This window comes from Betta splendens, chromosome 2 (genome assembly GCF_900634795.4).
Source record: "Betta splendens chromosome 2, fBetSpl5.4, whole genome shotgun sequence".
Taxonomy (NCBI): Eukaryota; Metazoa; Chordata; class Actinopteri; order Anabantiformes; family Osphronemidae; genus Betta; species Betta splendens.
Genome location: NC_040882.2, coordinates 10,459,119 through 10,485,132, shown reverse-complemented (window position 1 = coordinate 10,485,132; position 26,014 = coordinate 10,459,119). Strand labels below are relative to the sequence as shown.

Here is a 26,014-nt window from a genome sequence, read left to right as displayed (position 1 = left end):
TTGTTGCCAAACCACTGCACTGTCTGCCTTTAAAATCACCAGGCACAGGCTTCACTGGGCTCACTTTGGGATGCTGACAGCCCTTTTATAGCTACTGCAGGACCAAATTGGCCAAATGAGGGCAGAGGCACCATAGCGTTATATACTTTCCAATGCAAGAAAAGGGTTATGACAAAACTGGGTCACTGTGCGACGGTGTCCCACTCATCTTGGTGGCTTGAGTGGAAAAACAGGGCACCGAGTGGGAGCAATGGCAGCTACTGCATCCAGTAGTTTGGCACATTTGCCAACCCAGCAGACCTGAAGCCCCGGGGCACAATTTTGCTCCTCGACTGTGGATCCTCGCCTCCCTCTCCCTGCTTTTAGCTATTTAATAAGGAATTAGTCTGGACAAGCCTCTCAGCAAATCAATCAAAAGTCACCATCTCCTTTTATCTCTTTAATTCTTTTTCTAATGAAGTCCTTGAGTCGTGCATTGTCCAGTTTTAATTGCTTTGGTGTTTATTGTCAAACAACTAAAATCACCATCACATCAACAATAATCATACATATATATATACATATATACACATCTATATATATATCTATATATATATGTACTACTAAATGTAAAGCTGCTTTTCCATAGATACCACTGATCCAAAAATGCCTTCAGTCCTCATCAGCTACTGTACGACTGTCCTGTGATGTAAATGCATGAAGATTCACATTTTAGCTTGTTGATGAGTCACAAAGTCACACTTTCTGTTCAGACAGATGTAATTAAAGGTTTGACACTAAAGACATTGGCACACACCATGAACTCATTTTCACTCATCCATTTATTTCCTCTCTAAGAGAAAGAACGTGTTCCTCTAGATGTTAGTCGCCTAAAATGAAGCTTTGTGAAACGGGCCTTTTCTTCCAGCTGCTTCCGTTCTTCCAGACACCCCCTGCCCTGATGCTTTATGCCAGCTGTTCCCTGCGTTTCACAAAATGTCAAACTGCTGTATTTCTGTCACGTCTGCTTTGCCAACTGGAAGTGACAGTCTGACATGACTTGGCATCTGATCTGGATGAATTATGAGTCCGGGGGCCACTGAGTAGCATCTCTGCCACTGAAGTGTACTTGAACAGGGCACCGATCTCACCAGCTTAAAGCTGTGAACCTTAATCTGTGCTCTCGCTTTCGAAGACACAATGAGAACTACCTTGTGTGGATGAAAGGGCTTGACAAAGTCACAGGACGCCGTAAAACCAGCTTTAAGCACAGACTTAAGGCTGCGTGAGCGATTTCGTCAGACCTTCAGTGTGTCAGTCTCTTCTTTAGTCTGTTTTTCACATCTGCTTCCCCTCTCTCTCTCCTCAGATATCCACCCTGCGGCGCCAGGGCAGGACTCTGTTCTCCACCGTGCCAGAAACGGCGGAGAAAGAAGCTCACTCGCTGTTTGTCCAAGAGGTAAAGCTGGCACACACCTAGAGATAAGCCCTTTTCCACTATTCTTTATTCATCCAGGGTGAGTGAAGGCCTCTGCTGTTATGTTTGGAGCACGCTCGCGTTCTGTGTCTCGTTTCATCTCGACACAGGTGCTTTGTGTGTCTGCGCACTCCGACCCTCTGAGCCGGGAGCCCACACGTTCAGCCAGGAGCGGAGCCAAGGCTGCTGTCTGATATATATCTATACGACACACCAACAAAGCAGAGCTGATTAAAGTTTAGACACTTTAAAGAAAATATAGATGTTGGCTGCTCACATGATTTAGGGAGCTGTGTAAACTTAAAATGGTACGTTAAAAAATATTGCTGCTAGCCTTTACTTGAACTGTAATTTGTGTTCTCCGCCTCCGCCCTCACGTTGCTCCTTCCAGTGAAGCGTGTTGACCACAGATGGAGTGTGCAGTTCAGTGTAGTTTCAGAGGTGCTGAGTACCGGTGATGGCTGGGGTGCGGCCTGATAGGGCCTGATAGCAGATAGCACCCCGTGGCCGCGGCCAGGGATTACCTCATAACTACATCTGGAGCAGCTGCACGTCCTTGTACAGATGGGATGTTCATATTCAGAATTGATTTGTCCGTCTTCACGTAACCCCTGGCCTCGCTCAACATGTGCGCTGAATTTGTAGAATTGTTGAACACTGAGGCTGAATGATACTCTCTGGTGCTTCTCTCTCCACGGAGTCAAGCATGTACACTACATCTAAAGTAATCACTACAAATTATGATCACTTGTACAGTATTGGGCATATTGGAAGGTTTTACAGGGATGTTTTCTACATTTTTTTTCAATAGGATTCAGTGAAAAAGGACAGCTTACAGTGGAAAACAAACCAACCAACCAGAAATAGTTCTGTCTGGCTCTGACTTCTGTACTTCTTTCCTCCAATGGTACTCATTCTTTTTCGCCTCTTCCCTTTCTGTCTCTGCAGTGTATCAAAACCTACAAGTCCGACTGGCATGTGGTCAGCTACAAGTATGAGGAGTATTCTGGAGACTTCCGCCAGCTCCCAAAGTGAGTGCCCACAGGAAATGTGTCCTTCAGCTGTAATGGTGGGGGTTCACACACATTACTGCTGTTTATCTGCATTTAATGTGCCGTAGGATTCTATAGGACAGTTACACTTGTGTTATTCTCAGCCGGTCCAGTGCTGTTACGTCCTCCACCACATATTTAATTACCACCTTATCGACCTTGTTTATACCAGCTCCAACTCTAGACGCTTCCACCTTCTCTAAGTTGTTCTTCTGACTGGAGGCTGCTGTTCGAACTGGAAAAGCTGCCTCTGACTGGTTAGACGCTACATTTGACTGTGATGTTTTTGTCCTCTACAGCAGCAGGTTGAAAATACTGCCAGTATGGCCACTTCACAAATGTGGATGTACTGTTGGTCATTTTTTACAAAACTGGGGGTGAGTTGCTGCATAAAGAAACTTGAATAATACAACTTACTTAACTAGGAATAACATTTTGTTATTTGGGAGTAAACCACACTAAACATCATTTGTGCAGATCAATTGGTGGAAAGGTTCTTGTTTTTTGTAAGAGAAACAGATTTGTAAAGAAAAATATATTCATCAAAACACCATTCTGCTGTAAAGCAGAGTAGCTGAGTAGGTTACAGTTCATATTATATTGAACAAGGTGAGAATTTGACCCTAATAAATACTGTAGGTGATAATTTGAGTAATTGTTTGTATTTCAGAACCGTGAGGCTGACTGACCAACACTACTACTACATTTAAACATTTTATTGACATCCAGCTACTAAACGTGTTCACTAAGAATCTGGAGCCAAACTTGACTTGGACTGACTTTTCTCTGTGGCTTTGCATTTTGTCTAAAGTGTATTTATAGAGGCATGTTCTTCAGCTGTTGTGTAGCACACTGTGCCTTAAGGGCCCTTCAAGGCCACTTGTAAATCCTGTTGTGTTCAGGGATTCTGCCCTTTGTTTACAGCCAAATGAATGTTTTACAAAGAACCCTAGAAAGCCGGAAATCTGTGTCTTGGAGGCTCCACGCTCGTCCAACAATAGCAGGCTTCCCTTGTTTCCTCTGCTTTTCTACTGAGGATAAGCTCAGCTATTCTGGGTGCACTGTTGATTGATAATATGAAAAAAGGAAAAGTGCATTTGCGTCTTTGGTCCGGCCATGTTCCTTAAGGACAGGAATGTGTTGTACAGATGTTGTGTGTCATCTTACAAATGACAAGTCCTGGCCTTGACACTGTTTATGTACACTGTCCCCCAGAGCCAGCTGGGTCTTGTAAAGGTCAAAGGTCAAATTGTCCGTCTGGATTTGTCTTCTCCCTGCCCTGAGAAGTGAAGAAGCAGCTGGAGGGCTTCATCTATATCCTGCGGTGCTCAAAGCATTCCTGAACAGTTTTGAAACAACAAGTGCATTTTGTCAATTCATGGAAGCGAATATTTCTGAGAGAGACTAATTTCATTTGCTGGCAAATAAAAGGACTGTTACCTTTTAGAATGTGAATGTTCTGCGTCTCCCTAATTTCTCCAGCACATACATATAGGGCATCTTTTCTCTCTTTTCTACATTTAAGGAGTTTAATCATGCTGCTCACACTGTATGATGTGTTTTCATTGGCTGCTAATACCAGACATGGTTATTTGTATCCCAGGATGCTTAGCAGTCGCCATGTAAAATGTGTAATGTAAATTGTAACAGTAGGTAACTGAAGGAATAGATACACACTAAAAACATCCAGCTGTAGTCAGCACACACTTCTTTTCCCTTTTATTATTGGTTTATCTGATGCATGAACTTATTATTCACTAACCTCTAACCAGTAATGGTCATAACCTATAAATAAAAAGTTAAACCTGAAGCATAACTAACTTTGATCTTCTCCTCTTCTTTCAGTAAGGTTGTGAGACCTGAGAAACTGGCAGCTCACCTGTTTGAGGTGGATGAAGATGTGGACAAAGATGAAGTAAGACCACCAACCCTGAGCTTTTCTCCTCTTTCCACCGCTTGCATGGAGATATGACTCCTCTGCACAATGTAAATGTGTTAATAGCAATGATCCTGCAAGGGCAACAAGTTCAGCATTGTCACTGCCTCAGTGAGCCTTGTTGCAATAGAAACTTAATTATTCTTTTAACTTATGGCCTAAGATTATGTTCATTTATTTCATTACACTCCTGTGTAACAAGCCAATCTTTGAACGTTGTCACTGATGTTCCAGGGCCCTGCACTTTCCCAGAATAGTTACCATCTTTATGACGTTTGTGGCATTTTGAGCGAACGCACCCTCCCAGTGATTACCTCGCCGCAGGCATTGATTTAACCGAAAGCCACTGACCTTTAATGGACACTGTCGTGGCTGAAATCTCTCGGGATTAGAAAAGTGCCCCGTTGATCATGACGTCGATCTTAATGAAGAAGATCCTTCTCAGAACTGAACACTTGCATCGATGCAGACCTCCAGGCAGTCAGCAGTTTCTTTAGCTTCAAGCAAAGTGTATAAATTAATGTACAGTATAGGAGGGTTGTCCAATAATGGAAGACAGGGACCCTAACTGTCTACATGGATTAATGAGCATCATCTGCCTCTCCTGCTGCAGGACACAGCTTCCCTCGGATCTCAGAAGGGAGGAGTGTCTAAGCATGGCTGGCTGTACAAAGGCAACATGAACAGTGCCATCAGTGTTACTATGAGGGTGGGTACAGTAGGTGGTTCCTAACCACGCAGTGTTCTCTGGTACTTTAATGTCCTTACACGTTGCTTCAGTAGTCTGGGTTTGCTTTCTCTGTCTCTGTCAGCCGTCAGACTTCTGAAACCTTAGGATTGTAGTGAACTAACATCAATTTTTTAATGCATCACCAAAAACAATTATGAGCGAAAAAGTGGCTCTTAAGCTGAAGGTTTGAGGAAGGACCACAATGATTTGTTGATGTTAAGTGTCATATCTCAGATGAGAGTCAGTTCAACAAATTCTACAGTACACTTTAATCTGTTTATATTTACAAGTGTATTACATGTCACTCTGCCTCATTTGTGTTAAAGATTTCTTCTAAACCCCCAAGTTGACCTCATCTGGAGGACTTCTGAAGCAATTTGACCAAGACTATATCCTCAGTATGAACGAAAAGTCCTGAAAAACCTTTTATTATAGGGAAAGCAGAGAAAAGCAAGTGAGATACTGTTGAAATCGCCTTTAACAATACAGTTAAAGATAGTGTTGGAAGAAGTGTTTCAAAGAATGTGTGTGGATGCTGTTTTGAGAGAAGAGTAGCATCCTATCACTTCATCTGCCTTCGACTCTTCATGCAAATGAAAATGAAATCAACATTAGAGCCCCACTCTTTGAGTCCATTACATGTATCTCATTTTCGCATCTCTACCCTGTGGTAACGTGACACAACCACAAGGATATTAACATGTTCTGTTTTTATCCTGCAGTCCTTCAAGAGGAGGTACTTCCATCTGGCTCAGCTCGGAGACGGGTCCTACAATCTCAACTTCTACAAGGATGAAAACACCTCCAAGGAGCCCAAAGGAACCATCTTCCTGGACTCGTGCATGGGGGTCATTCAGGTATGTAACAACGCCGTTGTGATACAATCGATGCTGGACAGGCAGTCAGTGGTTTTATGTGAGCGCTCTTCTTTTTTCCAGAACAGCAAAGTGCGCCGCTTCGCCTTTGAGCTGAAGATGCAGGACAAGAGCACCTTCCTGCTGGCTGCAGACAGTGAGGCGGAGATGGAGGAGTGGATCAGCACCCTCAACAAGATTCTCCACAGCAGCTTCGAGCAGGCCATGCAAGAGAAGAGGAATGGAGACCTGCACGATGGTGTGTGTCACAGTTCAGTCTGTATTCTGTGTTTCCGTTTACATTCTTCTGCCCACTTATCTCCATGTGCACGGGCTCCAATTAGTGTGTTCCCACTGTTATCATTTCTGTCCTTACGGAACCCACTCATGCCTGACAGCTCGCTTCATTATCAGTAGTTGTTTCTTACGCAACGCCTGTTGGTAAAAGGCTTGATACCAAACCCACCACTGTGCTTTCATATGCAGTAGTAGCCTCAGCTAACAGAGCTCACTTTGTTCTCTTCAGCAGATGAGGAGCATTTGAAAACGGACCTCACCACAGGGAGCTTTCAGGACAGCTTTCAGGTAGATGCTCCGTTTTCATTCACCTTGTTAAAAGAATGCACAGCAGAACCGGACCCGGCCAGAACTCAACCTTTACAGAACCGTTCGTCCACATACTGTACAGGAGCCTGAGCTGATTAGCGAACAGCTGTATTTCCTGCAAGTAGGTCCTTATGTTTTTTCCGCCAGTGCTAACGAAGCAAACATCTGCTTCAGTCTGTATGGTCTCCTAATGTGGAGACCAGATGAGGCAGCAGAACAGGGCAGGGTGAAAACAAAATCACAGCAAACTAAGGTGTTTTTTGTTAGCGCTACTTACAATTTATAGCATTATTTATAAATTCTTATTTCACTCAGCAACATCCTATAAACAAAGAGACCTGATCAAGAAAACAGCATCATCAGTTACTGTATAAATGACAGTGTTTACATAATCAGTGGCGCCCCCAGAACATTTTCAGTGGGGTGGCGGGGGAACGCCAAATTGGGCTTCTATTTATTAGACTGAGTTCAGCTCATGGCTTTCGATGCATGCTACTTCACTCTTTCCCATTAAAATGACAATTGACACTAAACACATTTAAATTGACCGTGTGTCAATTTACAGATTACAAAAAATGTTTTTAATTTTATTATACCTTATTGCTTATTGTTGACTGCTCCTCCTTTTTCCCCTTGTGCTTCTTCTTCTGAACTGCAAAGCACTAAACCCTGTGTGGGACATTATCGCCCCCAAAGGCGGTGGTTAGTTTTGCTGTTCCCAGCCAGTTGAAACTGATGGGTAGCATCAGGGTGTATATTTGTTATCCTTATGAATCCTTTGCTTATGATTTATTTATTTATTCATCTGGGCTTTGTTTTGTATTTATTTATGGTTTTGAATTTTCCTCTTGATTGTACATGCCTGTACGGTTTGTATGAACTGAATGTGAGTGTAGCTTCTCTGGGGGAGCCACTGTACATAATGTACAGAGATCATTCAGTGTCTGTGCAGTCCAATAATTTGTTAATAATGAGCCTGTAACAGTTTCACGTCTTGTGTTTAGTGTGAAATATGTTATATAATGTATGTGCTATTACTGTGGGACAAGAGTTATAGTTAATCAGTTAGCAATTTAGTCGTTATATGAAAATTGTTTTGTACAACTCTCAATTAAGTACTAGTCAACAACAAGTACTTAATTTACCAGCTTATTGTAGCGTGACTTCAAATTAATGTGGCTTTGTCTGTAAATACATTTTGGCATTGTATGGACTAAATAAAGTTTATTGAATAAGTATAATAAGTAAGTCTTATATCAACAACATGGACGAGCTCCCTCTTTCTTTTGGATTCTAAGCTCTGAATTGAGGAAGAACCACATTTTTTTGTTTCTTAACAGACAGCCAGAGATGTTGAATCCAAAATAAGAAGCGAAGCCCGTCTGAAACTGTTCACTCTAGACCCTGACACACAGGTAAGACAGATCCTCCCTCCCCACCGCAGCGTACAGCTTCATTCACAGTTCTGCCTCTCTGATTCATCTGTTACCTAACCAACGATATGTTTCGGTTTCCACAGAAACTGGACTTTTCTAGCATAGAGCCAGACGTGCGTCACTTTGAAGAAAAGTTTGGCAAGAGAGTCCTTGTCAGCTGCAATGATCTGTCGTTCAACCTGCAGGGCTGTGTTGCAGATAACGACGAGGGACCAACAACCAATGTATGTTTCCTTAAAAGCCGCCACAAAGAGGCTGATACTGTGCATAAACGCATGCGTTTGCATTCATGAGCACATATCCAGCATCATTCTGTACTTTGGCAAACGAGGTCTCAATAAGTTAAGAGGATCACAGGCAGCTCAGATGGCCCACTTTACTGGCCCCTGTCAAAACTGGTTCTGTTGGCAAACAAATGGCTGCTGCCGTGGCAACCAACCATCATGTGTTAGCACCATTCTCAGGTTTGCTTCCTGCCATCAGTTTTCCATCTCTGTGGAAAGAGGACTCCTTGAATCTGCAGCTATTAACTGTGACACACACACATACTGTAGGTTTGTGTAATGGAAATACTCCATTTGTCTGTTGCTTTCATCAAAATGTTTTCCTCCCTCTTCTCTTCGATTGTAGGTGGAGCCTTTCTATGTGGTCCTGTCCCTCTTCGACGTCCAGAACAGCAGAAAAATCTCAGCCGACTTCCACGTGGACCTCAACCACCCTTTGGTTCGACAAATGACGTCAGGCTCTGGTGTTGGGCAGAACCTGCAAACGAATGGCAGCATCGCTAACGGTCCGCTGGGGGGTCGCTGGCAGGCCAGCGGGCTCCCGCAGGAGGCCCTGCACTACGCCAGGCGGGGGGTGTTCTCCGTCACGTGCCCCCATCCAGAGATCTTCCTGGTGGCCAGGGTTGAGAAGGTGCTGCAGGGAGGCATCACTCACTGCACCGAACCCTACATGAAGAGCTCAGATTCAGCCAAGGTGCTGTCATCAGCAAAGATGTTGCGGATGCAAGTCATCAAAGCGAGACTGATGAGTGACGTCAATCCTCTGTTTCCTTGTCTAGGTGGCGCAGAAGGTGCTAAAGAATGCTAAGACAGCCTGCAGCCGACTGGGGCAGTACAGGATGCCGTTCGCCTGGGCTGCCAGGTTCAAAAGCATATGTTTGACAAATAAATCCAGCTTTACAACATGTTAAAAATGTGTTTTCTTGCAATTAATGTAAATATTTCTACTGAGGATATAAAATAAATGTGTTGTAACATTAGCTTTAGCTTTTACCGTAACGATTCAGATTTAAGGTGTTACATGATGTAAAAACTAAAGGTAACGTCACAGTTTGTCAAGAGGCAAGAACACTGATGCACAGTGTCAGAGTTGAATTGTGGGTTTTCTCCAGTAAATTCACATTTTCTTTCTCGTGTCTCTACAGGCCTGTGTTCAAAGACGCGTCAGGAACTTTAGACAAAAGCGCTCGTTTCTCAGCTCTCTACAGACAGGACAGCAGCAAGCTGTCAGACGAGGACATGTTCAAACTGCTTACTGACTTCAGGAAGTACGCCCCCTCCCCTTCCCCTTCTTTTGAGGATATATCTGTGTTATTGTAAATGCTGATTCCATCTCTGTTTTCCCAACAGACCTGAGAAAATGTCCAAGCTGCCCGTGCTCTTAGGAAACTTAGATGTGACTATTGACAGCGTGGCCCCGGATGTATCCAGTAAAACCCTCTAAATATTTACAGTGACTTGTGGAGCATCTATTTTTAATCGTCAGATTTCAACCCTGACCCCCGCGTCATAACCCGTCTTGCTTCCTGCCTGCAGACTGTGTCACTTCCTCCTACAACCCGGTGAAGAACTTTGAGAGCAGCGAGCCGGGCAGCGCTCTCCTGGAGGTGGAGGAGTTCGTGCCCTGCATCGCTAAGTGTTCCCAGCCATTCACCATTTACAAAAACCACCTCTTCGTCTACCCTAAACACCTCAAGTACGATGGGCAGAAGTCCTTCGCTAAGGTGTGAACAGTGAGGCCCCAGTGATTCTGTTTTATCATGACTTTCTGGCATGCAATGCAAAATGCTGTTGCCAAGAAATTATTTCATCTCTATGACGCGTAATGCTTCTATTTGGCTGACGGTTGTCTTCCTGTTTAGCCTACGTGACAACTGGCTATAGTTTTAAGCTCACTGAGCCAAGCGACAGAGCTGGATAGAATTATCCTTAGCCAGAGCAGCTTCTGATTAAAACACTAATAGCTGCATATTGTATTCACTGGGTCAGCTCCATATAGGAAACCCACCTACCCCGCCTCCTCCATCTGTCTCTGCCTTTTCTTATTTTGACGGAGAGCTGGTAACAGTGAAAACTGGTTCCAGGTTAATGGTAATGTCATGGAACTAATTCCTTGCTACCATAACATGTAATTTGCCTCCCTGCTTTAGGCCAGAAATATTGCTGTTTGCATTGAATTCAAGGATTCTGATGAGGATGAAGCCCAGCCGTTGAAGGTCCGTTTTTTGTTTGTTACGTTCTGAACACTGTGCTGTCAAAGCAGATCAACCCAATATACATAATAAGATTAAAACATTCAGGCAAACATTCATCGTTTTTGTTCCTGCTGATACAAAGTTTGATTCGCTCTGCAGATAAAACTATAGTGTGATTAAAATGTACACTCACTCCTCTGTCATGTTTAATTACCTGCTGCTTTCATGCTCCTTTAGTGCATCTATGGTCGTCCAGGAGGTCCTCTGTTCACTAAGCAGGCGTACGCCGCAGTCCTGCACCACCAGCAGAACCCTGAGTTCTACGATGAGGTGAGGCTGTGTTCAGTCTTATAGTGAGTTTCATTAATGTAGTGGAGTTTTAGCATTCACAGACAAAACTATAACTTGGTATCTGTCACTTCTGCCTTTTGATCTCTTCTACACTTAACTGAATTCTCACTGGAAATACTGCACAGACATGTTCCACCTTCATTTACTTGAACAAAGGATTCTCTGTATCACAGAATTGACTCTTTGGCTCTTTTATTTTATTTTTTCTCACCTTTAGATAAAGCTAGAGCTGCCAACTCAGCTGCATGAGAGGCATCACCTCCTCTTCACCTTCTATCATGTGAGCTGTGACAGCAACAGCAAGAAGAAAGACCTGGTGGAGAGTCCAGGTGGGTCGACACTTATAACATTGAAAACACAGCATGCAGCATTCAAAGACCCGCGTTAAAGGGTGTGATGGTGGTTCTTTACATATGTACTGCTGCACCTCTCCTCCCCCTGCAGTGGGCTCAGCGTGGCTGCCTCTACTGAGAGATGGAAGAGTCGTCATGAACGAGCAGCAGCTGCCTGTGGCTGCCAATCTCCCTGCTGGATACCTGGGCTCCCAGGAGGGCGTCACCAAGGTATAACAAAGGATGAAGTCGGAGGGCTTTTGAAAGTGAACTTATGATTAGTTTTTTTTAAGGAGAAGGTTTGGGGAAACAATGTTACCTGTCTTTAAGATTTACATTTTTTGTAGGTCAAACTATTTTTTTCTGGTTATGATGTTTCTATTCAGTTGTCAATGGTTTTTACTTATGTTATGCTATACATGTGTGGCTGTTCTATACATAATGTTTTTCAATGTCAACACAAAGAGGTTTTTATTAAATATTAAGTACAAGTAATAATTACCCACATGCCATTGCAGCACTGCTCGGAGATTAAATGGGTAGACGGAGGGAAGCCTCTATTCAAAGTCTCAACTCACCTCGTCTCCACTGTTTACACTCAGGTATATCTGCAGAATATATGTCAAAAGAGCATTCAAAGTGGAGTAGAAGCCAAACCCGCATTAAAATATCATGTTTTTTTCTAGGACCAACACTTGCATAACTTTTTTCACCACTGTCAGAGCATGGAGAAGTCAGAACAGGCATCAGAGGGGGAGCTGGTGAAATATCTAAAGGTACGCAGAGCTTCACTAATTTTTTGGAAAACATAACACACCTTGTGTGTTACTGTGTCAAAAGACCTTTCTCCAACATTCAAAAGGTAAACGTCTACTTTCATTCAATACATTTCCTTCCTTCTCTGCTAGAGTCTCCATGCCATGGAGGGTCATGTCATGGTCAACTTTCTGCCCACCATCCTCAACCAGCTGTTCTGCGTCCTAACCAGGGCCACACATGAGGATGTGGCTGTTAATGTGACCAGGCAAGTTGCAACAGTGCAGCAGAAAATGGCTCATTCACTGTTTTAGCAGAGGGTAAGAGTTTGTTTGGGCTGCTTCTCCAGATGACATCATCTAGGAAACCAACTCAGCATCATTATTTACACATGTGACTCAAAGTACAGCCATTAAAAACAAGTTGAGATCCATGAGGCTGTTCTCGCCTGTTTTCCTGTACCTGTTTAAGTTATTCTTTTTGCCTTTGTTCTCTTTCAGAGTGATGGTTCATATCGTAGCTCAGTGTCATGAAGAGGGTCTTGAGCATTACCTGAGATCTTACGCCAAGGTGCACTTCCCTTTCATTAGCTGACAATATCCAGACAATGTTGTTGTCTCCCTGCACATAAAAGGGATGTAATCCAATGCTTTTCTCTTTGTTCTCAGTTCGGGTTTAAGCCAGAGTCTTACTCCTCTACCACTGTAAAAACAGTTCACGAGGAGCTGGCTAAAGCCATGACTGCCATCCTAAAGCCGTCCACTGACTTCCTCACCAGCAACAAGCTGCTGAAGGTACAGTAATTGCTAAGAAGTTACCAAGAGGCAGTGGAAGCGAGGAGAAAAGCTCTATAAGCTTATTAATTGAAATGATTTACAAGCTGTTACTGCACTTTTATGTTATTGATTCTTATTTTCTATGCTAAAACAGAAAATACATTCTAATCTCAGTGTCGTTCATTCAGACATTGCATTTCATTTTATTTTTTTAATTCAAGGTATCAGTGTAAATAACCTGTGCGCTGTTAGTTTCTCCTTTGTTTGTGTTGCAGCACTCCTGGTACTTCTTTGAAGCTCTGGTGAAGTCAATGGCTCATTATCTTATAGAGATTGGGAAGGTCAAGGTCAGTCCTGCTGCCTGCTTTTTCTTGTTGACTTTTTCTTCTGCATGATTGAATTCTCTTTCTGTTCTCTCTGCCCAGCTCTCCAGGAACCAGCGTTTCTCTGCATCATTCTACCACGCAGTGGAGACTCTGGTCAACATGCTGATGCCACACATCACCCAGAAATACAAGGACAACCTGGATGCTGCCCGCAATGCCAATCACAGCCTGGCAGTTTTCATCAAGGTTGAATGCAATGGAGTATCAAGCTTTATGATATAGATTTGACAGGCAGATGGAGAGACATTTACCGAATTATTATGACTTTCTTTCAGCGCTGCTTCACCTTCATGGACAGAGGCTTTGTGTTCAAACAGATCAACAACTACATGAACTGTTTCATGCCTGGAGACTCAAAGGTGAGGAGGAGCTGCTTCCTCTACTTCGAGGGTTACCTCACCTACATTCACTCACATTCGTTCCAGTGATTATTGCTTTGTTGTTCCGTCTTGGATATATTTAAAATGCCTCTTTTGTTCAAGCTGAAAAACTACTCAGATGCCATTTATCACATGACGATGTCATCCTATGATGTCATTTTCTGGTGACCTCATCTGGTGTCTTTGGTGCTTTTGCTCTAGGAGGAGGGGCAGGTTGTCTTGATCATAAGGCAGAGAGATGTTTGATGCAATTTAAATGCACATAAATCAGAATGTAAATCCAACCAACGCATAGGCATAGGATTCTCAATAATGTGTTTTCTTTCTCTTTCTATCAGACGTTATACGAGTTCAAGTTTGAGTTTCTGCGAGTAGTTTGCAACCATGAACACTATGTTCCCCTTAATCTGCCCATGCCCTTTGGAAAAGGCAGAATTCAGAGGTTTCAAGGTAAGAAGCATGTGAAGTAGACTCGCTGCACATGTGCTCTGCGTTCTGTTCTTTCTTTGAGCCTTCATTCCGTGTAGATCTGCAGCTGGACTACTCCCTGACGGACGACTTCTGTCGGAACCACTTCCTGGTGGGTTTGCTGCTGAGGGAGGTTGGGGGCGCTCTGCAGGAGTACAGAGAGATCCGGCAGATCGCCATCCAGGTGCTCAAGGGCCTGATGATTAAGCACACGTTCGACGACCGCTACGCTGCTAAAGTGAGTTTTTGAGCACATTAGTTTTTTTTACACATACCTTTGACACATACATGATGTCGTCTGAATGAAACTGCTATTTGTATCAGCTCTACTCACAGATGTTGTAGCTCCTATTAATGGTTCGTGTGTCCTTCCAGAGTCAACAGGCCAGACTCGCCACCCTGTACCTTCCTCTGTTTGGTCTGCTCCAGGAGAATGTGCACAGACTGGATGTCAAGGAATCAGCTCCCCTCAGCAGCCACAATGTAAGACTGACACCTAGTGGTGGGAGACTGTGTAGGCAGGGTCCAACCTCCACCTTCCATTGACTTGTTCTGAATGTTCCCAATGTAGCGTTAATCTAACGTTAAGAAAACACAGAGCTAACTGTTCTTTGTTTCTTTCTCAGAATGTGAGGGAGGACTCTCTGCTGCCAAACTCCATGTTGACTCCTCAGAAACCCGGAAGCTGCATTGAGAATGCTCTTCACAAAGATGTGTTTGGTGTGATCTCCGGAACAGGTGACTGGGTCAGCCAGGCCTCACAGAGCTTGTACAGCATGCGGTTGCGCAGCTGAACAGCATGTCTGGTGTATCTCCGCAGCCTCCCCTCACAACTCCACTCCAAACGTCAGCTCAGTTCACCACGCAGACTCCAGAGGCTCCTTGGTCTCCACCGACTCTGGGAACAGCCTGCTGGACAAGAGCAGCGACCGGAACAACTCCCTAGAGAAGGTAGACGGACCCAGACATGAGGACACGATCACTGTATATGATTACAATAGTCTGTTAGGTTCATAGTCCGATGAGTGACAAAAAGACTGAAACGTGCAATGTTCTTTTAATGCAAACTCACAGTATGAGGTTGTCAGTGTGCGAGAGTTTGACAGCACCCCACCCATTACTTTCATCTTACATTTGTCTCCTCGGATGTTGACGATGTTCCGAAGAGCTCCGACAGGCCCTCTAGCTGCTCTGTAACCTCCCAACTCCAACAAAAGGAACAATTTACCAGAAGGCACTCGGTCAACGTGCCGCCTGTGCCCTCAAACACAGAGGGACGAGTTCCATCTGTAAACCGTGCAACCAAGCGGGTCACCGTGGATTTCTCCATCCTGTCAGTTCCCCTCTCCGGCCTCCTGCAGGACGCTGACGGCGATAATGACAAGGGGGCTGGAAGCTGCAGGGTGGAAGGAAATCAGGACGAAAGCATAGCAATACAAGTATTTACTTTGACCTTTGAAACCTCTCAGAGGGTTTGGATACAGTTGTACAGAATACACCTTAATAAAAACATAATATCTCAATGTCATAGAAACGTATAAATCTGTACAATATCTCCAAACTCTACATCGGCCCTTTTTCTTGAGTGCTGGACAGAAAGCGTGTGCTGCTGACCCTATGGTCTTTTCACCTCATTCCTCGTGTGCTGTAATGTAACTTTGTGTGCTTTTCAAGCCTGCCGTTGATGTTTTTATCTCAAAGCACAGAGCCTGCAATGTTTTTTTTTCCACACTCTTGTGTTCTTAGACTTGACAGTTCTCATCTCTTAAATTAGGCTTTTTGAGTGATGTTTTTTATCTCTTTGAAGTCCCCACGGTTCTGCAGCTGTGCTGATAAGTAGACCTGCTTCTCATTCGTTTCTTCCTTTCCCCCCCCCTGCTTGACTCCCGTGCATCAGAACCAGTGTGCGGTGGCTCTGGGCAGCACTATGCTGCGCTGCGACAAACTGGACCGGGACGAGATCAGAAACCTGCTTATGTGCTTTCTGCATATCCTTAAAAGCATGTCAGAGGGTAGGACGGCCCGTCTCAGACGCTGTAGCTAACTTTTCACGATCTGATATGAATTCATCACTTCTTACAGTTTTCTTACGCTTTCATCACCCTCAGAGGCCCTTTTTGCCTATTGGAACAAAGCCACTTCCTCAGAACTAATGGACTTCTTCACACTAATAGAGTAAGTGCCATAAACCTCTTTATCATTACGTTCTGGTGTGGTTTACTCGGTTTTGAAAAGTTAGGCAAGAAATTGGAGGCCATTCTAAGTGTATTGTTAGATGAAAGTTCCACTTATTAGAAGATATTAAGAGGACGTTGTACTGTAGAAAATCTGGGCTTCAGAAGCGTTATGAATAAGCACAAAAATCCTGGAACAGCTGGGACAGATGGGATGGTTGTATATTACAGTATGTTAACTAGTGATGGTTGGCGCATTTGTAGCCGATCAGAGTTGGACCAGACGCTGGCTCTGATGCTAGTGCCTTTATCCAGGTCAGACTAGGTTATGTTGTTTCTAATGGTGCTTTTTTCACGGAGCTCCTGGTTGTTTGTGTCCTCCAGAGTTTGCCTTCATCAGTTCAGATACATGGGGAAGAGATTCATCTCCAGGTAGAGTGAACGTTCTGATCACTGACACTGAACTCAAATAGTATTCTTGTTTTGAAACTACCACTGTTGGAGGACTGAAGTAATGAGACACAACACAAGACCTGTGCACTGAAAATCTGAAAAACAAACTCAACTTTTTAACTTCAAGCTGTTGGTTGTCTTCTGATCTTTAACACTGCTGGCAAGTTGCTTTGTGGCTAATGTCACGGCCCCGGGCCCCTCCTGCATGGGTAAGAGATCGCAGCTTTCTCTGTTAACACATAATGCTTCAGCCTGTCTTATACTAACATCACCTCTGGTCTTTTTGCATCTTTTTCAAAGTCCAAACTAACCAGTGATGGTTTTTCCTTTCACCAACAGGAGTCAGGAGGGGACGGGCCCTGTAGCTTCAGACAAGAAGTCTCTGACTCTGCCCGTGTCTCGTAGCAGAACGGGGATCCTGCACGCCCGCCTACAGCAGCTGGGAACTCTGGAGAGCGCACACACCTTCAATAACAGTAAGCGGCACCTTGGTTCACAATGACAGAGGCTTCTGCAGAGCTCACTCATGGCTGTGGGTCAGCACATTCAAGTTCTTTTTCCTGAAGGACATTCTTGGAAGGTCTACTGGACAACGTACTGGTCAAAAGTTACACTAACCAGACAAAAATATTCTAGTGTAGACCAATTTTGATCATCTCCTGATATTCCTGTATCAGTTCTTTTGAAAACAAGGTGTAAACCTGCTTCCAGCAGGACCTCTCCGGGGGCAAAAGCTCCTCTAATGCAGGTATTAGTCTGGTAAGGATCGGCTAAGGCTAAATCTTTCCACATCTACTAACTCTACTTTAAGCGGGTGCATATATATTATTATTTTAGAAGAGGTTTATTGTCTTTGCTGACATGTATCTTAGGTATGACACTCATCTAACTTCTTGCTGTGAGCACATTTATTCAGCTATAAAAGTCTTATTTCCTTTTAGAATCCGTACAAAAAATGTTGACACCGTCCTTATTTTAGATAAGAACAGATAATCTTCTCATAAACGCGATGTGAGTAAAAGTCATTAATACCCTTATCCTGATACTAAGAGCAGTCACACGGCCGCAGCTCGAGGGCTCTGTGAGCTCCTGTGAAGCGCTGTCGCTCACTGTGGCCTCGTGTCTGTGCAGTGTACTCGCATACGGAGGCCGACGTGAGCAGCCAGTGCCTGCTGGAGGCTAACGTGTCCACAGAGGTCTGTCTGACGGTGCTGGACACTCTCAGCACGTTCATTATGGGATTCAAGGTACCTGAGATAGCAGTTAAACAGAAGCTACGTTAAAGCCTCCGTCCTCTTGCGGTTGGTTGGTCCTGACATCCCGTCCCGTTTTCAGACTCAGCTTAACTCAGACCTGGGTCACAACCCGCTGATGAAGAAGGTTTTCCAGGTGCATTTGTGCTTCCTGCAGATCCCTCAGTCTGAGGCCGCCCTCAAACAGGTCTTCACCTCGCTCAGGACCTTCATCTACAAGGTGATCGAGTCGCTGTATAAATGTCTGCCCACGCCATCACGGCTGCTCCCTAAACCTGGCTCTGACTCCTCCACCCTCCAGTTCCCCTGCACGTTCTTCGACGGCCGCGCCGACATGTGTGCTTCTCTGTGCTATGAAATTCTCAAGTGCTGTAACTCCAAGCTCAGCTCCATCCGCAGCGATGCCGCACACCTCCTCTACTTCCTCATGAAGAGCAACTTCGACTACACGGGCCGCAGGTCTTTCGTGCGGACGCACTTGCAGGTGCATGTTGTTTGTGGCCAGGCCGGGTCTTTTTGTGTTCACACACGCAGCAGCGTGTTTATTCGACGCTTCAAACCTCTCCTCCCGCATTTTGCCAGGTGGTGATTGCCGTCAGCCAGCTGATAGCTGACGTCATCGGTATTGGTGGAACCCGTTTCCAGCAGTCGCTCTCCATAATCAACAACTGTGCCAACAGTGACAAAAACATCAAGGTGAGGGATGGATGTAGGTGAAGCAACAGTCTTTCACCAGAAAGAAAGAAAACATAAAAACTATGTGAAATATATGTATTTTCAGTCACTATAATACTAGTAATGTATGTGGACAACGTAAGACTTACATTATCCAGGACAATTGGATTTATATTTTTTTCCTCAAACATTCAAATTTAAATAAAGATATAAAAAATAAAAGAAGGTTCATTATTATGACTCAGTCCATGTAATAATGCAGGGACATTGTAGTCACTGTACTGCATGTCCGTCTGTGACATTATAACCATGTTTGTGAGCTTCTCTAGTTCAAATTCAAATGATTCTAACTTATCTTTTTACACTGTGTCAAGACTTAACACAAACAGCCTGACTTGTCGCTGCTGAACTTTGCAGCACACACCGTTTCCATCAGACGTGAAGGACCTGACGAAGCGCATCAGGACGGTGCTGATGGCCACAGAGCAGATGAAGGAGCACGAGAACGACCCAGAGATGCTGGTGGACCTCCAGTACAGCCTGGCCAAGTCGTACACCAGCACCCCCGAGCTCCGCAAGACCTGGCTGGACAGCATGGCCCGGATCCACAACAAGAACGGCGATCTGTCCGAGGTATTCGGCCGCAGGTCCAGTGGTGGAAAGCGTGGAACTAGAAGTAGTTTTAAGTTTTGCACTTGTCACCTGCAGGCGGCCATGTGCTACATCCACGTTGCTGCTCTGGTGGCTGAATACCTGTGGCGGAAAGGTGAGTTCAAGATATGGAAGTGTGTGTTGGAACTGCATTCCAATAGCTTTATGATCTTTCTTTACAGAATCTAATGAGTCACTCTGTTCTGTATTAGGAGTTAGGAGAGTCTAATAAATGTAATGAACAATATGGAGCAATAATACTGTATAAAAGACTCAACTAGAAAGAAAAAAGAAATGAATAATGGGATTTTCTTTGTTTTACTTTTACCTACTTTGCATTAGTGCTTTGTTTGGCACACACCTACTCCTGCACATGTGAACAATCAGCCTCATCTCACACCTGAGCACATGTTCAAGGGTCATTGGTTCAGTCCTGTGGTAAAAACACTCCAACGCTGCAGTAGATAAGCTCTCCTGCCTTGTTTATTAGTTTATCAAAGTGGATACTGTGCCCAGACTTTCCAACGCTAAACATAGAATTATTTATAATGAAGGCTTAAAAGTCAACAGTTTGTGTTACAGCAGAGCATCTAAGTGTAGGATGAATTCAGAAGCAGCTGCTCTGACTGTGGGTTTGGCAGTTGTTTAATATTATTCATAGATGTTTTCTCTGTACTATAAAAAAACACAATAAATATATGCTTTACTTCATTTTTACATATTTGCATAAAAACATTAAATATAAAAAAATAACAGTGCCAACAATGCACGTTATGAAATCCTCTCCTTCATTAATTTGAATCATCCTATTCTATTGTTTTCTTATTTTTGTGGAGAAAGTAGCTCATAAAATCACGTGTACGTCAGGTATGTTTAGACAGGGCTGCTCAGCCTTCCGCGTCATCACTCCGAACATCGACGAGGAGGCGGCCATGATGGAGGACGTTGGGATGCAGGATGTTCACTTTAACGAGGTGAGATCACATTGTACAACTCATGTGCCTCCTTCGAGCATCAGCCAGTTTGTGTGTGTGTGTGTGTGTGTGTGTGTGTGTGTGTGTGTGTGTGTGTGTGTGTGTGTGTGTGTGTGTGTGTGTGTGTGTGTGTGTGTGTGTGTGTGTGTGTGTGTTGACCAGGCGTTGAGAGCAGTTGTTTTCATCGCTTGTATCATATGTTATTACATAAAACGCTCCTTATCTGTTGAGGAGTATCAATTGCTCCATGCAGTTAATAATCAAAGTAAAATCTTGTAGACTTTGAAACAGGAATCATCTGACTGAGGCTCAGGATCTGCACTTCTACAGTAGAACGTGTTCAGGATTCATGGACTTGTGTTGACACTGAGGCCTAACACCAACTCCTTCCATAAACCGATAATGCAGTCAGATTGTATGTCATGTACAGTGAACGCTGGAGCTTTTACGAGTCGGTCAACAGATACATAGGTGGTGAAAAGTGCTTTTACCTTTGATAGCTTTTCGCTTTATGAGCTGGACTCATCATCGTAATAATAAAAGGAGAGGAGGCGACCATTTCCTTCCATGTCACTGTGCTTGGTTTGCCCTCAGCGTAGAACCAAAGACACACGAGCGAAGCAGGACAGACTTGACGCGTGTTTTTATGTTCAGGAGGTGCTAATGGAGCTGTTGGAGGAGTGTGCAGATGGCCTCTGGAAGGCAGAACGCTACGAGCTTATCGCTGATGTCTACAGGCTCATCATCCCCATCTACGAACAGCGCCGGGACTTTGAGGTAATCAACACCAGAGTCCTGCAGGAGGTGGGGCTGAAGACAGATCTGCTTGGCAGGTGGCCACACAGAGACACGCACAGCTTCACCTACAGCAACTGGAGTCCCTCCATTAAACTAACAGGTGTCTCTGGATGTGTCTGTAGTACTCAGACCCACACACACACACACACACACACACACACACACACACACACACACACACACACAGGGAACAGTTCCACCGCACCACCGTCCCATCCTCATACTGACATCATTTGCATCATATTTCCCAATATCATAAGTCATGAGTGCAGATGCGTTTACTCTCCACTGTATAACCTACTTGAATTTGTTCATGTTTTTCATATGTTCTTCGTTGATGCCAATTTCTTTTGTGAACAGAAACTAACTCACCTGTACGACACCCTCCACCGAGCCTACACCAAAGTCATGGAGGTGATGCACTCTGGCAAGAGGCTGCTGGGCACCTACTTCCGAGTGGCCTTCTTTGGACAGGTAGTGGGCTTGTTTCACCACCGTGACACGACCCCAACTAAAAAAAACCTGCATGCATGCATATTAATTATGGAACCCCTTACAATCACATTATAACACTAATCGCACTTAATAGAGTTTTCTCTTCTTTTCTCCCTGCCCTCCAAGGCCGCGGTAAGTCTTAAGGGGTGCAGCTTTGTGTTGTTGCCGTATTTTCCCCCAAATCTGTTGTGTTTCAGCGAGTTGTAAAAGCCAGGCCGTGTGTGTAACCTTATGATGTGATGTTACCGTGGGTAACAACCCCATTGTTTTTCTCCTTAACTGGTCATTTTACCTATGTGTCTCTGGCTTACATCCGCCCACACACTCCACTGAGTTGCTGTTACGTCTCAGTGACTGTTGGCTCAGATACAGTTGATGATCCAGATGGTATTTTAATGTTTACCTCCTCTTTGAAGCCTTTAACTATATATGCTGTTATAAATGTTACTATTTCTAAGCTGTTCTCTGTTTGATCTTAGACTGGAGGGTCCATGACCAGGCTCTTGTCTCTGACTACCTTCCTTTCTACTTCAGGGCTTCTTTGAGGATGAGGATGGGAAGGAATACATCTACAAGGAGCCAAAGTTCACGCCGCTGTCTGAGATTTCCCAGAGGCTCTTGAAGCTCTACTCTGATAAGTTTGGCCAGGAGAACGTCAAGATCATCCAGGACTCTGGCAGGGTGGGATCCCATGCAGTTATATGACTGTAACAGGAAATGGTTGACGCTGGCAGTTGTGTAATATTAGGAAAACATGTCATAGAACATTAGACTAGGGGAGAGTTCAGGGACAGTTTACAGTAAAGCCACCATTTCGGCTAAGGTCAACAGCCCTGAGATTCAGATAATTACAATCTGTCACTTTTCACGCTTGCATGCTTGGTTTGATGCTGTATTTAATACAAAAACAAGGTTAAAAATTACAATGAGTTAACATTTTTGCAATCTTTGTTTTTTTTAAGTTTTTTTAAGTTTTTAAGTTTGGTTTTAAAATGGTTTTAAATATGGATGCTGTCATGCTGACAGTCAGATGATGATGTTTATGAAATTAACTGAGGCACATGTTTAAACAGCATACGTTAATACTGTGTCTGTACTGCTTTACTTTTTGGGACAATAAAAATGTTTAACTAGCCTGTTGTTTTCACTACAGACGTGTTTTAAAACTGTATTTGACTCTTTTTCCGCTGCAGGTGAACCCGAAGGACCTGGACTCTAAGTACGCCTACATCCAAGTGACCCACGTCACGCCGTACCTGGAGGACAAGGAGCTCGAGGAGAGGAAGACAGACTTTGAGAAGAGCCACAACATCCGGCGCTTTGTCTTCGAGACGCCGTTCACAGTGTCGGGCAAGAAGCAGGGCGGGGTGGAGGAGCAGTGCAAGCGGCGGACCGTCCTCACCAGTAGGTCACACATAAAAGAATGCACAGCACATGCATCTGCTCTTTATTGCGTTAGCACGGCGTCAGAATGGACCGAATTGATTCTGGAGACCTGCAGCGTTAATCAGATAAGGCCAGATGAAGTTTATTACAACACTGTACCATCCACTTTAACCCAAAGTTCAGCTGTTATCACGTTTGTTCGCAATCACGGATAGCGATTAGGACAAGCGCGTGTTTCCATGCGCAGGAGAGCACTTCACATCCTGGTTATGTCACTTTTAATAGTTTAATCATTCCTATTTGTCTGCAGCCACCCACTGCTTCCCGTACGTGAAGAAGCGCATAGCGGTCATGTACCAGCACCAGAGCGACCTGAGCCCCATAGAGGTGGCCATAGACGAGATGAGCGCCAAGGTGGCCGAGCTGCGGCTGCTGTGCTCGGCCTCCGAGGTGGACATGATCCGGCTGCAGCTCAAACTGCAGGGCAGCGTCAGTGTCCAGGTACCAGCCAAGGCCGCGCAGTGACATAAAAGCCTGTTCACCCACTTCTTTAGTTTGGAGGGTTTGATTGAACCTACATGGTTTTCAGGTGAATGCTGGTCCTCTTGCTTACGCCAGAGCCTTCTTAGATGACAGCAGTGCCAAGAAGTACCCTGACAACAAGGTCAAACAGTTGAAGGAGGTTTTCAGGTACCGGCTGATGATGAAATTGAGGAAGCTACACCTTATGTTTCTGTTATCTGTTTTGAGGTCTGGGTGAATCCTCTGTGTCTCTCCTCAGGCAGTTCGTGGACGCCTGCGGCCAGGCGCTTGGAGTGAACGAGCGGCTGATCAAAGAGGATCAGCAGGAGTATCACGACGAGATGAAGGCCAGCTACAGGGACCTGACCCGAGAGCTGTCCAGCATCATGCACGAGCAGGTGGACACTGGCGCATTGGCCTCTTACACCAGCAGATTCACGCGGCTCCTTGTTGTAGGACTTTAACCCTTCACTAACCATGTCTCTCCTCTCTTGCTGTCTTTGTGCTGGCCTGAGCAGATCGGATGGTACTGATGCTTTTGTCACTGTTACTCTTGTCCTAGAACAGAACACAAAGGGGCTGTATGAACGTACAGAGGGGTAGTTCCTGCTAGAACCTCATTATATTTGATCAGTATATTTGATCTTCCCTCATTGAATCACCTGCTTTTGGGAGAATGAAATGCTTCTCCCCATTAAGAAAAAACTACCCCTTTAAATAGTTTTCCTACAGTCTCTATACTAATCATACCCATGTTCATTTCAATAGAAGCAGTGTCTATATTGAAGCAGCTTGGATCATTTTCTACCCGACTGTTGCTTCTAGATAAATCCCGTGGAGGACGGCAGCAGGAGCGCTCTGTCCGACTCCATGGGCATCTTTAACGCCATCAGTGGAACACCAACCAGTGCCAACGCCCACGGTTCCACGACCATACTCTGATTAAGTCCGACCGATCGAGAGACGCACTCCGCATGACCACAAGCCACGGGGCCGCGAGCCGCTGGCGCCGCTTCATCCGCTGCATGACACGAGCTGCGAAGCATGGCGCTCACTGTCGGGCACCTGTTGTTGTTTCCTATGGAGACGCCGGCGAATACTGCGGACTTCCCAGCACGGGCAGCACTGACCCGGCAGCCGATTTGCCAGATTTATCTATCTGTTTAGTTGCTCTGAGCCTTAAGCACGTGTGAGCTGCGCCTGATGACTCAGCAGGTGTTTATCCAGCTCTGAGACGGACACGGGCAACACCTTATCTTAGCTGTCAAGGAGCCTCGCTCTCAGCCCAGTGTTTTCCATAGGCTGAAACAAAGTAGAGGAATTTCAGTATTTGCATTTAACCTAAGTCAGTTTTAACCTTCATGTACGTACAACCTGTGTAAGTAAGTGTTTAAAGACGATTCTATTAGAGACAAATGCCACTGCTGTCCCCGTTCATGCATTCTTTGATTTTGTATTTCTTAGTTTTGTATATGTTTCCTTCTACAGCAGTGATCTCTTCTTTACTCTATTTTAGGAACTGTCTAAAGCCAAGTGGGTCCGACCTTTTGATCTAGATTCTGTAAGGAGAAAAAAGTCTATTTTCTATTGTTACCTAGACAAATCACGCCAAAGACGTGCAACGTAAGACAAGGTGTGACAATGTGTAATCCACCCCTCAGTGTCTGTCTGTCATGGTGTCTGTAAGGTACAATAAAGATTTTTACCTATTGACTGTTTATGTAAATATGTTTAATAAAAAATGAATCTGTAATGAGACATTGTTCAGGTCTTGACTTCAGTTATTGTGGAATGATGAAGCTCTGTGTCTGACTTCCTACACAGCTTTCATTCTGAGATACAAGTAAGGCAGGATGTCGCCCCCTCAGCTTCTGGGGTTTGTAGCATAAACACACGTGAAGCCAGTAAAGGGTGTGTTTTGGAGGAGTCCCCCAGATAAAGCTCCCATCTCCCCACTATCTGCAAACAGAAGCTCTGCTCCCAACTGCCAGAGTCTCACAGCTAGAAATAGCAGAGGTCTGGGTAAGTCTGAATAGATGCAGATGGGACCCGCTATCTATCTAAAGCTCATGATGCATGTTTGTAAATGGACTCAAAATGGCTACAAGATGTTTAAACAGCAGATGGATGCTTTTACAACTTATGTGACATGTTTAGACATTTTTCTCATGGCTGACTTATAGGATACTTAGAGAACAGAAACAGTAAAGATCTACAACAGATCTACTTGTTTTTACTTGCTTCGCTGTGAGTGATTGAAGTGTCTGGATTCACTCATAGTTCTTTATCTATACTGTAGCTGTGCTCACATGTCCTGATTAATCATTAGTTCCATACAATAAATCATGTATTAATAATCACCTGTTGCTCTGCAGCTACTGCAGCCGTAGTTGTCTGTTACTCTGTGTTGCAGCTCTGCTACGTCTGGATCACCATCACTGCATTATCGTGTCAAAGAACATTCAAGTATCATCTAATGAACTGTAATATTACTAATGAGCTTTGCGTGTTGATGGAGTGGACACATGCTGCTCAGAGGGTGGGAGGATCTGTGCACTGTGTTAACGACCTGCACACTCACCAGTGACATCGGGATGCTGACGCCTGTAAAATCCACAAAGAGGACCAGCTGATC

General features: G+C 44.5%; 1 protein-coding gene across 22 annotated transcripts in view; it reads left to right on the top strand.

Annotated features, from left to right (window-relative positions):
• Positions 1 to 25,137, top strand: part of dock9b (dedicator of cytokinesis 9b) — a 43,820-nt gene extending 18,683 nt beyond the window's left edge. For 3 of the 22 annotated variants that reach the window (XM_055505091.1, XM_055505086.1, XM_055505092.1), the window contains 51 exons: positions 1,349 to 1,438; positions 2,405 to 2,487; positions 2,808 to 2,885; positions 4,354 to 4,423; positions 5,058 to 5,153; positions 5,897 to 6,031; positions 6,113 to 6,287; positions 6,555 to 6,613; positions 7,975 to 8,049; positions 8,154 to 8,294; positions 8,701 to 9,048; positions 9,134 to 9,216; positions 9,500 to 9,622; positions 9,705 to 9,784; positions 9,891 to 10,078; positions 10,505 to 10,570; positions 10,787 to 10,879; positions 11,118 to 11,229; positions 11,345 to 11,463; positions 11,751 to 11,834; positions 11,919 to 12,008; positions 12,141 to 12,256; positions 12,489 to 12,558; positions 12,657 to 12,782; positions 13,040 to 13,111; positions 13,190 to 13,336; positions 13,426 to 13,509; positions 13,869 to 13,980; positions 14,058 to 14,236; positions 14,374 to 14,481; positions 14,625 to 14,736; positions 14,819 to 14,949; positions 15,896 to 16,010; positions 16,107 to 16,173; positions 16,557 to 16,604; positions 16,965 to 17,101; positions 17,757 to 17,872; positions 17,961 to 18,098; positions 18,180 to 18,362; positions 18,461 to 18,574; positions 18,971 to 19,186; positions 19,262 to 19,319; positions 20,045 to 20,178; positions 20,833 to 20,955; positions 21,337 to 21,450; positions 22,006 to 22,152; positions 22,665 to 22,875; positions 23,168 to 23,358; positions 23,447 to 23,547; positions 23,639 to 23,777; positions 24,205 to 25,137. In XM_055505091.1, the coding sequence (XP_055361066.1) occupies positions 1,349 to 1,438; positions 2,405 to 2,487; positions 2,808 to 2,885; positions 4,354 to 4,423; positions 5,058 to 5,153; positions 5,897 to 6,031; positions 6,113 to 6,287; positions 6,555 to 6,613; positions 7,975 to 8,049; positions 8,154 to 8,294; positions 8,701 to 9,048; positions 9,134 to 9,216; positions 9,500 to 9,622; positions 9,705 to 9,784; positions 9,891 to 10,078; positions 10,505 to 10,570; positions 10,787 to 10,879; positions 11,118 to 11,229; positions 11,345 to 11,463; positions 11,751 to 11,834; positions 11,919 to 12,008; positions 12,141 to 12,256; positions 12,489 to 12,558; positions 12,657 to 12,782; positions 13,040 to 13,111; positions 13,190 to 13,336; positions 13,426 to 13,509; positions 13,869 to 13,980; positions 14,058 to 14,236; positions 14,374 to 14,481; positions 14,625 to 14,736; positions 14,819 to 14,949; positions 15,896 to 16,010; positions 16,107 to 16,173; positions 16,557 to 16,604; positions 16,965 to 17,101; positions 17,757 to 17,872; positions 17,961 to 18,098; positions 18,180 to 18,362; positions 18,461 to 18,574; positions 18,971 to 19,186; positions 19,262 to 19,319; positions 20,045 to 20,178; positions 20,833 to 20,955; positions 21,337 to 21,450; positions 22,006 to 22,152; positions 22,665 to 22,875; positions 23,168 to 23,358; positions 23,447 to 23,547; positions 23,639 to 23,777; positions 24,205 to 24,321 (6,114 nt within the window). In that variant the 3' untranslated portion in view covers positions 24,322 to 25,137. Of the gene's footprint in view, positions 1 to 1,348; positions 1,439 to 2,404; positions 2,488 to 2,807; positions 2,886 to 4,353; positions 4,424 to 5,057; positions 5,154 to 5,896; positions 6,032 to 6,112; positions 6,288 to 6,554; positions 6,614 to 7,974; positions 8,050 to 8,153; positions 8,295 to 8,700; positions 9,049 to 9,133; positions 9,217 to 9,499; positions 9,623 to 9,704; positions 9,785 to 9,890; positions 10,079 to 10,504; positions 10,571 to 10,786; positions 10,880 to 11,117; positions 11,230 to 11,344; positions 11,464 to 11,750; positions 11,835 to 11,918; positions 12,009 to 12,140; positions 12,257 to 12,488; positions 12,559 to 12,656; positions 12,783 to 13,039; positions 13,112 to 13,189; positions 13,337 to 13,425; positions 13,510 to 13,868; positions 13,981 to 14,057; positions 14,237 to 14,373; positions 14,482 to 14,624; positions 14,737 to 14,818; positions 14,950 to 15,895; positions 16,011 to 16,106; positions 16,174 to 16,556; positions 16,605 to 16,964; positions 17,102 to 17,756; positions 17,873 to 17,960; positions 18,099 to 18,179; positions 18,363 to 18,460; positions 18,575 to 18,970; positions 19,187 to 19,261; positions 19,320 to 20,044; positions 20,179 to 20,832; positions 20,956 to 21,336; positions 21,451 to 21,597; positions 22,153 to 22,664; positions 22,876 to 23,167; positions 23,359 to 23,446; positions 23,548 to 23,638; positions 23,778 to 23,897; positions 23,906 to 24,204 lie in introns of those variants that run through there. The other 19 variants (XM_055505117.1, XM_055505101.1, XM_055505123.1 and 16 more) reach the window with 13 other exon arrangements.
• The last annotated feature ends 877 nt before the right edge of the window (positions 25,138 to 26,014 follow it).